Source organism: Panulirus ornatus, chromosome 33 (assembly GCF_036320965.1).
Source record: "Panulirus ornatus isolate Po-2019 chromosome 33, ASM3632096v1, whole genome shotgun sequence".
NCBI classification, from domain to species: Eukaryota; Metazoa; Arthropoda; class Malacostraca; order Decapoda; family Palinuridae; genus Panulirus; species Panulirus ornatus.
The window spans coordinates 13,532,093-13,548,045 of NC_092256.1; the positions used below are offsets into that span (position 1 = coordinate 13,532,093).

Here is a 15,953-nt window from a genome sequence, read left to right on the forward strand (position 1 = left end):
CCCTTTGTTTCATTGGCAGCAGTGTCTGATGGAACCTCAGTGGTACTTAACACAGTATGACATTGGGCACGAGAGGCCAATTGCACTTTGCTGTGCTTATATTCACAGCAATTTAAAATAGAGGTAAGATGGCTTGAGAGAAAGAGTATGGAGAGAAGGAAATAAAGAGGATAGGGTATGATGACTACAGTATAAGATGATCAAATTAGCACAGTTGTTTAGTTTTATGGGACTGAAAGTAAAACCAGCAGTCCTGACACAGAGGGTGTAAGTAAGATGGTCCTGGGCACTGTCATTTGAGAAAAAGAGTATGAAGAGAAAGAAATAAAGAGAAAAGTTTATGGTGCATATAGTATAAGGTGTCCAGACTAGCCCAATAGTTTAATGTTTTGAGACAAAACCAGCAGTCCTGAAACAATGGATGTAAGGTAATTCTGGGGACCAGTTTTTTTCCCACAAAGTTGCTCTTTAAGTGGGTGTGTGTATAGGTTACACCAGACTGTTCCATCTCATTGGCAGCAGAATCTGACTTAAAATGATTTCCTGTATCAGTTCAGGTTATGTTATAAGGCCCTGCATATTTAGGGGAAAAACCGTGAGTGATGAATTATGTTTGGCAAGGCTTTATCATCAGTTGATGAAAGAGATTACAGTCTTGTCAAAAGAACTAATCACCTCATAGGAGCCCATCCTATCCTTACTACTGAGTGTAATGTAGCCTTGGAGCTGCAGGAGTCCTTGGAAAAGGGGCCTGACCATTTCAGAAAGGGGTCCTAGGATAATTATAAGTAAAATATATAAAGTACAGAGTGTGAGTTCTACACAGGGGAGGCCTTATCTCTTCGTTTACCATCATACAACTTCTTTATGGTTGTCTGTATCCATAGATCGATCACTTTGCTGATTCTGTTCACCCTTGACTCAGATACTTTAGTAGTTCTTTCCTTTTTTTCGTACGACTTTTTGGCCTTTCCTTGCATTTTTCAAGAAACTTTGATTTTGATATTGTGTCTTTGATGGAGAACCTTGAAGTGTGCGATTAAGCTTTATATCATTCTTCACTCTCCTGTAGTGGGCAGATTTGGGGCCTCAAACTCAAGTTTTCTTATTTCACTTACTGGCCTTGTTATCCTCCAGTTCTTCTGTATTAAATTCTTGTTTTTTCAAGTGATGTGACTGCACTTGAGATACTTATTCTAATTTAGGTCTGCTAAAATGCTTTAAGTAGTTTAGTGAACATTGAATGAACTTTTACTATCAACCAGCATATAATTTGCTATGTTAGTAATACTTTTGATATGGTATTCTTACAATAGGTTGGGTATTATGCCACCTACCAAGATTCTTTCACACACAGTCATGTAACTTGTTTTCAACAAGATTATAGTTATATTAAGTCAATTTTTCACTGTGTCTTATTGTTTGGTTTGAATTTTATCAACCATGTATCTGAATCAACTTCGGAGTTTGTCTAAATTACTTTGGTAGTTGATGGAACCCTTGTCTCATGATTAGCATCACCTGTAAACTTAGCAGTGAATCTCCTTTTATAGTTAGCCATTAACAGAATTTTCTTAATGTTGTCCATGAAACCAAGCCCAGAATCATGCCAATAGTTACTCTAATCCACTAAAAAATGGCTCACGTAGTATGCATCTTTTCCTTTCCAACAAGATAATTTTCCAATCACTGAAGTACTCTTCCTCCTTATTCCTGCCTGAAAATTCAACTTCATTACCAGCCTCTTGTTGGATGGTTCCAAATGTCTTATGGGTGTCCAGGAACACAGTCCACCCAACCATCTCATTTAAAACAGATCTCTCAGAAGATTATGTATGATCTCTCTTCTCTGAACTCATCTTGCTTCTCCTTTAGGTAGTTTTCTGTGTCATTTACTCTTACCACTACCATTGCTCACTCAGTCTTACTTGGAATCTCTTCACACAAGCCTCTTTGCTAAAATCACTCACTTTCACCCGTCACATTGCCACCATTGTCATTTCTTCTTTTAACTAAAGCCACTTGAATGTTTCACATGACTTTTGCAAATGATCAGACATCCCACCAGCTACCCCTTTCAGCACAATCACATCCAACATTCTCTCCTTTGCATGGCTGTCAATCAGTACATAATGCTGGTTGATCCTTACCCCACATATGCATGCATATTTGATTGTAGTTATTACCTCTTTGTGGTTTCTTCCCCAGACTAGATACAATGACTTGCTTTTCATACCTCCCTGACCCAAACACCCAACACATGTCATCCTGTCATCAGACACATTCAACAATCTTTCAAAATACTTGCTCCCTTTCCTCTTCATCTAGAAATATTCTAGATCTAGCTCTATCTTTTATAAATATGTTTTTTAATTTGTATGTACTTTAATAGAAAAGAATTATAATTACAAGCTTTCTCTTTCATTACATTATTTGCTATTTATATGGTGTATCTTATTGGGTGCATATTGTGGCATCACACCTAGTAGACACACATGTACATCTTGTGATGATTAATGGGTGATTGAGGTGAATAATGTTTTTATCACCTGTTACAGGAGGTTGGGAGTAACATGTGAGTACTTGGTGGAATGAAACAGCTCTGATTTCAGTTGAGGGCTGCATCCATTAACATCTCATTTGATGCTTAGAGCAATATGTGTACCACATGATTTCCTATATGCTTAGAGTATAGGGCCTAAACCACTAAGGGGGCCTCTTGGTATGAACCATTGTATGGCAGCTTTTAAAAAGCAGAAAATGGTGTCTCAGACACCCTAAATTTTCAAATTTTGGGGGGAGCATACCCCAGGGCTCCCATTAGAGTTTGTGATTTATGAGAGTTTGAAGATTTGAGGGGCACCCAGAAGGCTAGGGCTGGCCCTGGTACCACATATGATTGGTGAAGCACTGATAGCATTAACACCTAGAACCTGAAGACCCTCTTTCACCTTGTTACTTTCTTACACCCCAGTGGTTACATTTGCTGCTTAATTAATTTCCAGGAAACTGGTTGCTACTGTAGCACACAGATATAAGTAATCAATCCCTCTTTAAACTTTTATTCAGATCACCCTCTTTTATACCCCTAATGCACCTCATTACCTTACTTTAGCTCATCGACTTTCATCTCTTCTTTTACACTCTCTCTGAACTCTTGTCACCATAGCTGCATCATTTGCAAGAAACTAATGATTCACCTCTTATGCCCCTACAACCTCAGCATACATCAGACCTACCCCTTACATGTACTTCCGTGGAAACTCCCCAATGTCTTCTTTGCCTACTGACACACTTACCTTAAGCTTTTAGTGAGAACTTCACTGTATTTGGTAGCTTTCCAGTTATCTTGTGTATGTAACATATTCCACAAGGCATTTCTGTCAACTGTTTATATGCTTTCTATAGATCTAGTAATGCCATGTACTCCAAAGTAATTCTAGACATACCATTAGAAGGGAAGAACTTCTATCTTTTTTTTCCTTGCATTTACATCCCTTTTTTTACTACCTATGGTAAAGGTTACTAATGAAGGAAACTGTGTATCATATTTATATTTCATACAAGTATTTACACTAGATATCTTCAAAACAATCATACTTTATACAAGTGGACTTTCATTAAAACACTTTTCACCTGATTCATCTTTCTAATGTAATAAATTTTTTGGGACTTGCCACAGAGTTTATAGTCCAAAGTGATGTCTGAACATGATAAGCTGCTGTATCTTCAGCTCACCTGTCAGGCTCAGAAACAGGAGATACACATATCTCATTTCTTCTCACATCATGGATAAAGATCTTTGGGTTTCTTCCATGATAAAGGTTAGTGATGAAAAAAAAATTATCATACTTATATTTCATACAAGTATTTACACTAGATATCTTCAAAACAAGTTGTGATACTTTATACAAATGGACTTCCATGAAAACACTTTTGCACATGATATCTTACTTCCCTAATCTTTACAATCTGATTACTGTTTATCAAGGTTTTGGATAGGTAATTAAGTTTTTTATATATTAGATAGCGATTCTCCTTGTAAGCTGTGAATCAGGTACACAGCATTTGAAATTATTCCTATTCTTGTGCTTTGAAGACTTATTTCTTTTTAAATTTTAATATATTACAAACAAATTATTATCAGAGTTTAAACTGATCATAAATCCAATTACATTTATAAAAATATAAAAAGTTATGCCTGAATCAACACACACACAGCAACAACAAACTGAATGAACACAAGTATGAACTTCAAACTGGATGCACAAGTGAAAATGGTAATATTTACATCACTGGTAAGAGTTAGAAACATGACAGTAGACACAGACAGCTGAGCAATAAAATATTAATTAAAAAATATTCAGTTATAACACATACACTCATCAGTGTATGACATATTCAGAAAGTGGGTTCAGATGAATCTGGATCAAAACTGGCTATAGGTTGTAATGGCACAATCTTGCCTGGAGCAAGAGAAAGAATTAATGAAGAGAATATCAGATCTAAAGTAGTTAGTAACATGCACATATGAGGAAAAAATATTTGGAATGTAACCACAACAAGTTCTTGGTAGAGAGCAGAAGCAGCAGTTCATTATGACAACCCACATTTTCGTCACCACTCGAGGGTCCAGTAATGAAGTTGAAGGGTGAAGGATAAATAGTTCTGATTGGCTGAGTATATTCACCAATCCCGAGTGGTGATTACAACTGGAGTTTGTGTGAAAGCTACTGCATCAGATGAGAGGTTGATCTTTGGTGTTCAGGGATGTACAGCATCATGCTTTTTTTTTTTCAGTACCTAATAGAGAAATGGGAAGCTTATATAAATCCACCTCTTCTTTACTGCCATGACAGATTAACTACCTGAAAGATATAAACCCACAGTTACATATCACATAAATGAAATCATCCTAACACTATTTAGCATAAAGTCAATGAAGGGAGTCAGTACAATAAAAGAAACCTATAGAATATTTTCATTTTCTACAGCAGAAAAATGAGTTTTGACACACTCATTTCTGTGCTGTGACTACTTCATCTAATTCACTGTTTGTCTCAACACATGCACTGAGGCTACACTGAACGCTGATATGCCGACAGGCCTTTAAAATTTTCATCAGTATCCATATACCAAGCAACATGTCAAGCAATTAGCCTCAAGACTGGAAAAATCAGATACCAATACCTAGAGGTCCACCATGTACGCACAATATCTTCCACTATTCCAGCAGTTAAACTAAATAGAGTTTTCCACTTTACTATCTTGTCTTTATCATTAGTAAGATTAGGAACAGGATACATTTAATATTCTCCTACAGATAACGGGATCATCAGGTTTCCCGTTAGCTGTTCTTCTCAATTAACTCGACTATTAATTTAAGTTGTTCCTTATGTGCTACTTTCATGGACAACAAGTACAGTATATCTTATTTCTCTGTTCCACCATTTTGGCTTTGTTTAGAAAATGACCATCTGTTATGCATTGGTACATATGTTCCCTCTTACTACTTTGAAGGTTTTGCTGAAGCTTTTCCAAGCTACTTCCATATCATTTCCTTCAATGATATCATCCATATTTGCCTAACAAAAGCAATGTAAGGATTATTCCTGCAAATTCATGTTCATCAGCATTCTCTTCAGTTTACACTTAACATCTTCAGAATTACTTTGTGACTATGTCACTGAAAATGATGTACTTATAATTTTCATTCATTCTTTTAGACATATATATCTTTTAGACATATATGGTTCATTTTACATCTATTCATATTAAGTGATACACATCAAAAAACTTCATCTCTTCTTTACCTCATCACTGCCTACTACCACTTCCCATTTGTCCCCTTCATTGATGTTCCAAAGTTCCCATTTGTTCTCTCATTTTTCTCATGTACTCTCCTTCTCAGACCTTTTATTATTCTCCCTGAAGTTTGCTGATACTTGCTCACCTCAACCCGCATTTGCACTCTTTTTTAACCCTTTCACTTTCATCTTGACCTCCTGCTGCTTGTTATCCTAAACATTTACATGCTAATGGAGGTTTGGAGTGATGATGGATCTCATTTAGATCAAGTGGCTATTTCTAACTCATTCATGTTGCATGTATATTTTTTAATTATTTTATTGTTACTCAGTACACTCATATTCAAAATTATATTTTAAAGCCACATAGCAAATCCATCTTTTGACAGTATTAAAAAAAAATTATCAGAAAATACAATGGCGAGGGCTTGAGGAAGACAGGCTGAAGTAAGGGTTACTGGGATGGACAGGAAGGGAAATTAGGCTTGTCTATGTCATCCTCTGAATTATCTTAATCAGTGACTGTTTCAGTTGGAGGTAAAAAAGTTTTCTTTGGTCATTTGAAAGTTATCCAATATTAGCTGTGTCACACTCTATTTCTCTCTGTGTAAACCTTCCTGTGGCTATGTGAAACATTTATAGTTCTTGGAAAAGATGAGCTCATACATAGTTGGGATCAATTTCATCAAAGTGTCCACAGCATCGTAGTTGAATGCTGCTGCTATCCCCTTGGCTGTTAAGTGGTGTGTGGTGAAGGATGTTTCAGACATTTCCTCTTCAGCATTTTTCTCCAACTTGTTGCATGAATTTCTCACCAATCAAATCCTTAGAATATGACTCCAATAAGTCAGCCACATTTTTCTAAATTTTAGCCAACACTGCTGGCAAGAGTCAGAATTGTCTGCTGGATCTGGGGCACAGTTTCTGGCAAACCATAACTTGAGAAACCATGCCCACACTCAGGCTATAGCTTAACCCAAACAATGTTCACAGCTGTGGGCATGCCTTCGTCCCATGACTTAGTGGTGTTGTCCACAGTATTCATGGTTAAAATTTTTCCACCATTCCCTGACTGATGGCTTACCCTCCCCACCTTGTGCCTTTGAGGAGTTGGGAATGTTCTCGGGTATTATGGTGTGTTGGAGGCAATCATGTCCTAATCCATGGGCTGTAGCAAAGAAGTGGTGTTTTTACAGAACTCCATCCTAACGTTTGGATTCACCTCAGTAGTGTTGAGGATGGTCTGATGCACTTTCAAGAACAAGTAATGCTTCACTGATTAAATTTCTACATTAACAGAAGCACTCTACCATTGGATAAAAAGAGTACTTGCTTTGGAGGTATTTTTGTTTCTTTGTTTACATGTTGAATATTTATATTTCCTTGGCACTCAGTGACTGTTTTGAGTGCTCTGCTCCGAGTAGTCTGTGGCTTTGTTATTCTTGTTTTTGACAGGGAGGATGACCATACACGCAAGGTATAGTTTAGGGTAGAGCAGATGCACTGTTTGTTGAGGATACCAAGGGATTCTTTTCTCTGTCGAAAACTGGTGCTGGTAAGAGTTCTAAAGGCATTTACTTAGTTTGTGGCCTTTATGTTGATGTTTGAGGTGTGAATTGTATATATCACCTAATATGGAAGGAGTTCTGCTGAGGGTGTACATTGGATTCATGTCTGTTTATGGTTAAGAATGCGATGCTAGATTTCTTTGGGGATACAGATCTGATTTGGGTTAGCCAGTGTCCTCAGTGTTTACCGTAACACTGCATGTTTGTTATTGCTTGAGCAATGTCATAGTGCTGTAATGTGACTGTGAGGCCATCTGTATATCAGAAGACTTTTGATAATGTGGTCTACAGGTGGTAATGGAAGGTCATGTAAGAGGTGGCTCGAGAAGGTTGAGGGAAGAACTGCTCTCTAAGTGACTCCACTGTAGTTTTTGTGAATGGCTAAATTTTTTTGTCATTTTTGGAGATGGTAGTGTCAAGTACACCTGGTTATCAATTTACTATGAAAGTGTGTTACTGGAAAATACATCCTAGCATTTTCAAGATAGTGGAAACAATTTTACCATAGGATTCAATGGGTAAAGGTTCTTGTAGATTTCTCGACTTAATTTTCACACAAAAATGTGAATAAAATGTGAAGAATCATACAGTACAAATAAGGCAAATTATAAGAATTCTCAACAAAAACAAAACAAAAAAAACAAAAAAAAATGCACAGGATATTGTATATAACTCATTCCCTACAACTGGGTTGTATACTCCAGGGCTGTCAAAATCATTCCCTTGCTCTAGTTAAATACTTTTTTTTATATATTTTTTGGTATACTTCCTCACTAAGCCTTCTTTCTCCTAACTTGGGTAATCCAATAATCTACTTATTTTATACGGTGTTAGTGTGTATGAAAATCTGCAGGTTGACTGAAGGCATACTGGGAAGAGTAAATACTCTCCTCACAGAAAATTAAAGCATCATGTGAAGATGACCACCATCCCCATCAACTGATGATGGCCATCATTTAAGAGATAAACCTTGGGAGAAGTTAACTAATTGCTGATGTGGGAGGAGATACAATACGTCCATGATGGAACCGAGACATTAATCTCACTGGCCCAGCCTGACACCTGATGCATATCAATTCGTGGATACTATGGCAAAATTTTATAAAGTCAGTTGATATAATGTCAGTGGTAAGCTCCTCTAATGGAGTCTTTTAGATATGTTCAAACTAGCTCTATAACAAGTAGCTGTCTATCTATCTATCTATATGTCATGTCATTTCCTTCGGGAACTCCTTCAAGGGGATGGCCATGGCAAAAGAGTTTATAACTGGTACACTTCAGTGATCCTCCTTAAACTTTTGGGGCCTCACCCTCAACAGGCCACTAACAGAGGGCAACTGTAGCACAGTGTTTTCAAAGGCTCCTACCTAATGTCCCAACTAACTAGTTTTACCTAATGTTTCTACCCAAAGTTCCAGCCAACTACTTCTATTTAATGCTCCCACCTGATGTTCCTACCTACAACTTCTACCTAATGTTCCAGTTGAATGTACCTATCTATTGCTCCTACCATTTTGCCAAAAGGCAGGGATAGTGCACAACTTACTGCAAGAAAATCTACAGTTAAGAGGAATGAGTTGTATAAGTTAGGTGACGTCAAGTGTGTGTTAAAAATTAGAGGTATGTTTGTGGATAAAATGCCAGTAGTCCAAATGTGGGTGTGGCAGAAAGAAAAAAACACCTACCTAGATCAGAGGAGTGCAGCCTGACTACCACTGAAGTGCTGGCTCACTACGTAGCCATCACTAACCCTCCTGATACCAGGCAGGTAGTATTAGTTATATACCTGCACAATGGATGACTGCCTAACTACTACCTAACATAATATACAAGTAATATGATAATATCTCGAGTTTTGGTTCAAAACAATACCCTCATACAACAAAATTCAATGATTAGGCAATTAATTTCATAGTACAGTCATCAGGTAAACTTAAAAGCAAGGATCATAATTTTAATAAAGCTTGATTTTGAGAGTGCCACTTCTTAAAATCAAGGGCCATTATTTCAAGAGAGATTTAACATGAATTTACTTCAGTAAATCAAAATGCTTAGCTTAAGGACATTATCAAACTTCTCACCTTTCCTTCTTCTCTTCTCTTGAACTTTGTCTTATAACAGCTTGCTTGGCACTTGTTGGTGAATCTCTCTCAAATATGGCTGCCATGTCCCTAATTCGTCTTTGTTGTCCACAGTTCCCCCTTGCAGCTGCATTTCCTGCAGCAGCCTGTGCACTCAAATCACTGCTGCCCTCTCCCAGTTTGCTTGTAGTATTCATAGTAACTTTAGTGGGAGAGGGAGGAGTTGTTTTTGGAATGCCAGAAGAGGTTGCTTTAGAAGTTCCAGATGATGAGACTGCTTTGGGAATGCCTGGGGAAGAAGGGGTTGCTTTTGGAATGGATGTTTTTCTCACAGGTGACAAGGGAGTAGAAGCAGAGTTTTTCTTCGTTACAGTTTCCTTCCCTGCTTTCTGTTCCTGTTTTTTATTGGTTAGTTTTTCAACCTTCTCTTTTTCTAATGTATCTGAACCAGAGAGCTTTTCTCGACTCTTGCTCCATATGGCTACCCGTTCTTTAACATTTATATCTTCATCAATATCATCCTTATTAGTCTTACGGCAACCACTACCTCTAGCACTGGCTGATCTTTGAAAAGGTGGAATTTCACATGGAGACTTTACAGGACTTGTTGGGGATGAAATTTTCTTTGATGGAATTGACTTTGCTTCGTCATTGCTAGAGCACCGAAGTACTGTATCCTTGTCTAGTGATTTTCTCATATTAGACTGAGGACTTGTTAATACATTATGTCTACTGCCACCACTACTACCATTGCTACCACTACTACAGCTTCTGTGGAAAGTAGGAGTTGGGCTTCCAGATGAGAAGCGAGTCCTTGTTGGACTTTTCAATTCTCCCACTCTTCCCATATCACTGAGACTTCTTCTAGCTGGCGAATTTCTTTTAAATACAGAACATTCAGTCTGTTCATCCTTTTTGTCCATCACTCCTTGCAAATCCATGCTTGATTTTTCCACAATGCTGAGACTTCCGACCTGTCTAACTGGGCTGGTTTTTCCTGTATAAACCTCATGAAGTTGTGTTGAGGGGCTTATACTTTCTTTCCTTCTTGGACTTGTAGATCTTGTGTTTGAACTTCGAATAATTTCATCATCACCCTCATCACAATCATCCTCTGGTCGAGATGGACTTGTGGCTTTCTGTTTAAGCCTCAAGATCATTTCATCTTTTTCTCCACGGAAGCTCTCTGATTTGTACTTTTCTCTTAGAAATGATCGCCTTTCCTTTTTGTACTGTTCTATTCTCTCTCTTTTTTGTGGGTCTGTTAGATCGACATTACTAAGAATGTTGGCAACTTCAATTGTAGTGGCCTCCTCGACATCTTTTGCGGTGCTTTCTTGAGTGACAGTGCCTAATTTTGGGTCTTTAGATGTTGACCTGAAATCTGGAGAACTTCTAAATCTTTGGAAAGATGGAGGCTGAGAAGATGATGGTATGGCTTTACATTCAATCTGGCTTTTGGAATCATTACTTGCAGATTGGGAAGGCAGCACCAATTCAGGTGCTCCACCTTCTGTAAACTCAACTTGGGATTTAGCTTCAACTAAAGTGTGGTGAATTTTAGGTTCAACTGAATGTGTTGTTTCAGATTTCTGACTCTGGATGTTAAGTGGTGAATGACTAGGCTGGTAATCTGGAAGATGAGGGGGGATATTTTCTTCAGTAGGTGTGACCTGGGCAGATCCACTACTGGGTGTGCCTGGTGTTGCAGGAGAATCTGGAGAAATGGAAATAGATGATGGTGTGGAGACTGGTGATATCAGTGGTGAGGATAAACTGAGTTTTGGTAATTGTCGTGGTCGTGGTACAGGTGCAACAATAGATGTATGGCGAGGAGTTGTCCGAGGCCAAGGAGCAGGACTAATGATACTTGGTAAGGGTAAAGCTCTATTTGGTGTAGATGTTGCAGCTGGAGGCACTGGGATATTCTCTGGAGTGGGTGGGGAAAGACTGGGTAAAACAGGTGGCATTGTACAGGGAGAAGAAGAGCAATGATCATGAGTTTCATGCATGGGCTTTGGGGAGGTAGCTTCATCACTACTCACTGGAGAGGTAACATCATCTGTTGTGGACTCTGTTGGTGAGGCAAAAGCAGGGAGAACTAATACCTCAGTTGTTATGCTTACTGATGAGGGAGTGATGGGTGAGTCCAAGCATTCACTATCCTCATTTGGATGAATATGAAGCTCCACATCTACAACAGTGCCCTCAGGTTCTGGTACAAAATCCTGGGAACAAGGCATGGATTCAGAGGTTTGGGAAATACTGGTGTTGTCCATTTGAGGCACCTGGACTGGAAGCTCTGAAGAATTATCAACTAAGTCCACTGTGTGCAAAAGTGTATCCATTTCACTGTCACCCACAGCACCAACACCAGTCTGTTCTAAAACCTGCTGATTTTCACCATTTACCTTAAGCATATCATTCACCTCTTGGATAGATTTCCTAAGGAACCTGACTTGCTGGTATACCATTTCCCCTTCAATCTCAACATCAGTTTTTTCATCACTCACCATTTTTTCAGAAACAGCAGATGCCTGAGAACTAAATTCAATGTTTTCATATTTTGGCTGGTTTCTAAATGAATATTCTTCATAAGCATCATCTGCATCAGGCACAACATGGTCTTGTTCATTATTACTTTCCTCAACATTTTCATACACTGGTTCAGATACCTTGGCAAGAGATTCAACATTTTCATATGCACCATCCACTATCATGCCTTCATTTTCTTCTGCAACATGAACATTTTCGTAACAAATATCACTTTCTGAAGCACTGACAGTTTTATGCTTCTCATCAGGCTCTACTTCTCTTACACTTCCTTTTCTTATTTTATCTTTATTTTCAAGTTCTGTTTCATATTCAATATTCTGGTAATCAGGTCCATATTCAACATTTTCATACTCAGCACCATACTGAACATTTTCATACATAGAATTATAATTATAGTTTTCATAATCTACTTCAGAGTCTGGAATTTCTGACTCTTCTAGTAAAGCCTGACCACTTGTTTGAGAAGTCTGAAAACTAGCTTGGGAAGACTGAACACTTGGGGATGAACATGATGGTGCTGGTTCATCATAAGATGATTCAGTCATTTTCAAAGGCTGTCCTGAGCCACTTGCATCTACATTTTCATACATAGGACCTTCTTCAGTTGCATCATCACTGCTACTCAAGTCTATGGATAGTGGGCTTGACTGTCGAGGTTCCTCAATAGCAGCGGGGTATGGCACTGGTTGTCCCATACCTACTAGGTCCTGGACAAACTGGGACTCACTAGGAGTAGAAGGTTCAGTTGTGTCACTTAGTGGGTGATACTGAATCTCCAGGAATGTGGAGTCACCTTGGGGAGTCTCTGGGGATGTGAGAGCAGACCCTAGGGTTAGGAGCTCAGCTGTTGGGAGCCCTAGCAGGGAATTGGGTCGGGGTTTTGGTAAACCCTGTTGTGGCATGATGTCTTCTTGCACTGGTGTAACAGGAGTAATAGGAGTACTGGAAATTTCCTGGTGTATCACTGAGTTCTCAGCAACTATGGCAACCGAAGGTGCTACTGGAGTTACTGAATTAGAGGAAGCGGGAAGACTGCCAAGATTATCTAAGCATACTCCTTTTCCATCTCCAGTTCCTACTCCACTGCTACTACTCCCCAGAGTGAAACTCTCATTGTCTGATACAGTTGCTTCAGCAAGAGAGGTGCTACTTACTTCTGATACACTCACTGATGGTGAAGTTCTCAAGTGTGTTATTTTATCTAACAGCTCAGGATCTATGAGAGCACAGTCCATGCTTAGCCTTGAAGGGGTATCCTCAGATTCTTGACTTCCTGCCTCAACATGTATTTCTGCAGTTACCGTTTCTATACTTCCTTCAGTATCTGGTAATACTCTACCTCCACTTATGAAACCAGTGAATTCTGCTTTTGGAGTCTGGCCATCTAGTTTTACGGTTTGGCTATCTTTTCTGTCCATATCGATTGTGCGTACATGTTTAAATTTTGGAGAACTGCACGGAGATGTTGGTCTTGGAGAAACCTCAGACCGGCGACGAGAAGTTTCTGGGCTGAGAGCATGAACAATCTTGTCCTTAAGTGTTGTGGAAGCTCTTTTCAAGCTGTTGTTCCGTGAGTCCTCACTCGAGTCACTTACACCAGGTTCACTTCTCCGCTGGGTGGGTGGTGAGGTGAACCTGTGTTTAAATTTTTCCTTCAGACTCTTTTTCTCTGGCCTGGGACTTAAATTTTCTTTACTTCTGGCACTCTCTGAACACATACTTAAGTTTTCCATATCTAAAGTGGAACTAGACATATTGTCTGGATCCTCAACAGAAGTTGACTTCAAAGTGTCCACTTCAAAGCCTTTCAAGTCTTTTTCACTAGTACTAAAGTTTAAATCAAGTTCACTAATATCCAAGTATATCCTTGAATTATCTGGTGAGAAGTCTAAATCACTTTCACCTTCCTCTTTGACTGGCACTTGGGAAGTTATATTGTTTGACTGATTTTCAAGAGTGTTGAAGTATGAGTCATGTGAAACAGAGCGGTTGTGTGTGCGTGGAGAAGGGATAGGACTAGACAAGGAGCTACTTCTGCTTTCGAACTTGTCCTGGGGAGATCTCTCATATTTCTCCCAGTCAAATATCTCCCGCTTCTCTGGTGACTCTAGGGCCTGCAAAGTAAATGAGAAAAATATCTGAAACTATATCAAGCAAATATATCAAAAGTCAAGCTGGGAATTAAAGGAAACTAAATAAAGCTATTGACAAACAAACTAAATTAGAATATTAAGAAAATAGTGGCTACTTTAGCAGATAAGGAGGTATTTAAAAAAAAATAGTTTTACTAGGCAAGGACAGCAGGTTTTGGTGGAAGATCAGAAGAGTGTTTCAGTGAAATGATGAGCAGTTCTGTTTCCTAGGACCACAGCTTGGTAGAACAATGAAACCATATTATGAGAAGACCATAAAAAGGAGGAACTAAGAAGCAGAAGAAAAGAAGGCATTCACAAAGTGTCTGAGGTGAGAGCAGGACATTTTATGAGTAATTGCTTCATGCCTTCATTAGGAATGTTGTATCTTGGGCATGAGAGGTCTTAAAGCATACTGAATTAGTGTTTGTAATGTTGCAGAGGAGGTAAAGAAAGTACTAATGAAAATGAAAACAGACAAGTAGGTGTATGTACTTTCTAGCAGGCAAAGATGAATTAACAATTAAGTGAACATGGAAAGCATATGATGGTGGGGAACATAGTTATGTTTATGTACCTGATGATAGGACAAGAGGACTAACTGTTAAACTAATGAACTCTTAATCACCTTGGTTATGTTTCCTTTCTAACCCTGAAAATCTAACATTTTTCATGTTACATGAAAAAGTAATCTTAGTTTTAAAGACATTCATATGACGATGAAATAATCACTTCACAGAAGTATATGTCATCCACAGCTATCACTTTGATAATGTGTAGAAGTTTTGTAGTTTTGTCAGCACAAAGTGCTTAAAAGTTCGGCCTGCATGTCAAATGATATGCCTTAAGGCATGATTTGTTGTGTATTTTACTTACGCCAAAACACTGATTACTAGTAAGCTTTAACTTATACGAAACCTCTTATTGTTAAAATCAATTTTATTCATTGATAGTTTTTTCATAAAAGTGATAAGTGTTAAATTAGTAGTTACTCTAGTCACACACAGTGTTGGTCAAGTTCAAGCAAGTGCTGGGAACACTGCCTTTTCTTGTGCAAGAAACACCTAGTCCTGCCTCATCTTTGCCAACTTTCATTATTGGAAGATAGTCATTGTCCATAAAATCACTCTCCATATCTGAAGACTGACCATCATTGACAAGTAAGTTATGATAGTTTTACGTATACAACATTTGGCAGATGAGAGTATGTTAATATCTACGATAAAACAAATGGTGTATGGAGAAAAAGTTGACCCTTACAAGAGATGAAAATATTTAGTATTGATCTACCAATGGTTACAGATATTTCAACGATGATGTCATAGGAATGACTGATATTTATCATATTTATGGAGGGTGTTTTGTGAACTATGATCAGAAGCAGAGTAAAAGTCTTTAGGTAACAGCTAAACTTGCTGCACAGAGTGAATAATTATGGAATTATCTAGTTTAGGTGGAAGACTTTTCACTGCCACACTGTACATAACTAGAGGACGAATATGAGTGATCGGTGAGGTTGAATGCTATTTTATCTATCCCATTTTTGAGAGGGAATGGATTCAAAGATAACATGAAGTAGAAAAAACAGAGAAAGATATAATTATTTCACTGAAGTAATCTAGAGTCACGGAGCTTTTCCCTTTGGTTAAAGATATCATCATTTGTAATCACCTAAATAATCACCTAAAAGTAAAATATATGTCATCTACAATGAAATATATTATTCCAATGTCTTTGAAAACTTGTTCTCTCATGCAATCAGTAGTAGTCAACTTACATTTTAAGTCTGAAATATAATCACTGATTTAC

The 15,953-nt window shown here is 38.2% G+C and overlaps 1 protein-coding gene and 1 long non-coding RNA gene across 2 annotated transcripts in view; both read right to left on the bottom strand.

The window, feature by feature from the left end:
- Positions 1-3,538: 3,538 nt before the first annotated feature.
- LOC139759481 (uncharacterized) lies at positions 3,539-9,449 on the bottom strand. The gene is made up of 2 exons (XR_011715068.1): positions 9,061-9,449; positions 3,539-4,803 (listed from the first exon to the last, which is right to left on the bottom strand). It is a non-coding gene; the product is annotated as an uncharacterized lncRNA (long non-coding RNA).
- A 3-nt stretch (positions 9,450-9,452) lies between these two features.
- CdGAPr (GTPase-activating protein CdGAPr) overlaps positions 9,453-15,953 on the bottom strand; it is a 302,985-nt gene continuing 296,484 nt past the window's right edge. The window contains exon 15 of the mRNA XM_071682068.1: positions 9,453-14,126. Within this exon, the coding sequence (XP_071538169.1) occupies positions 9,453-14,126 (4,674 nt within the window). The remainder of the gene's footprint in view (positions 14,127-15,953) is intronic.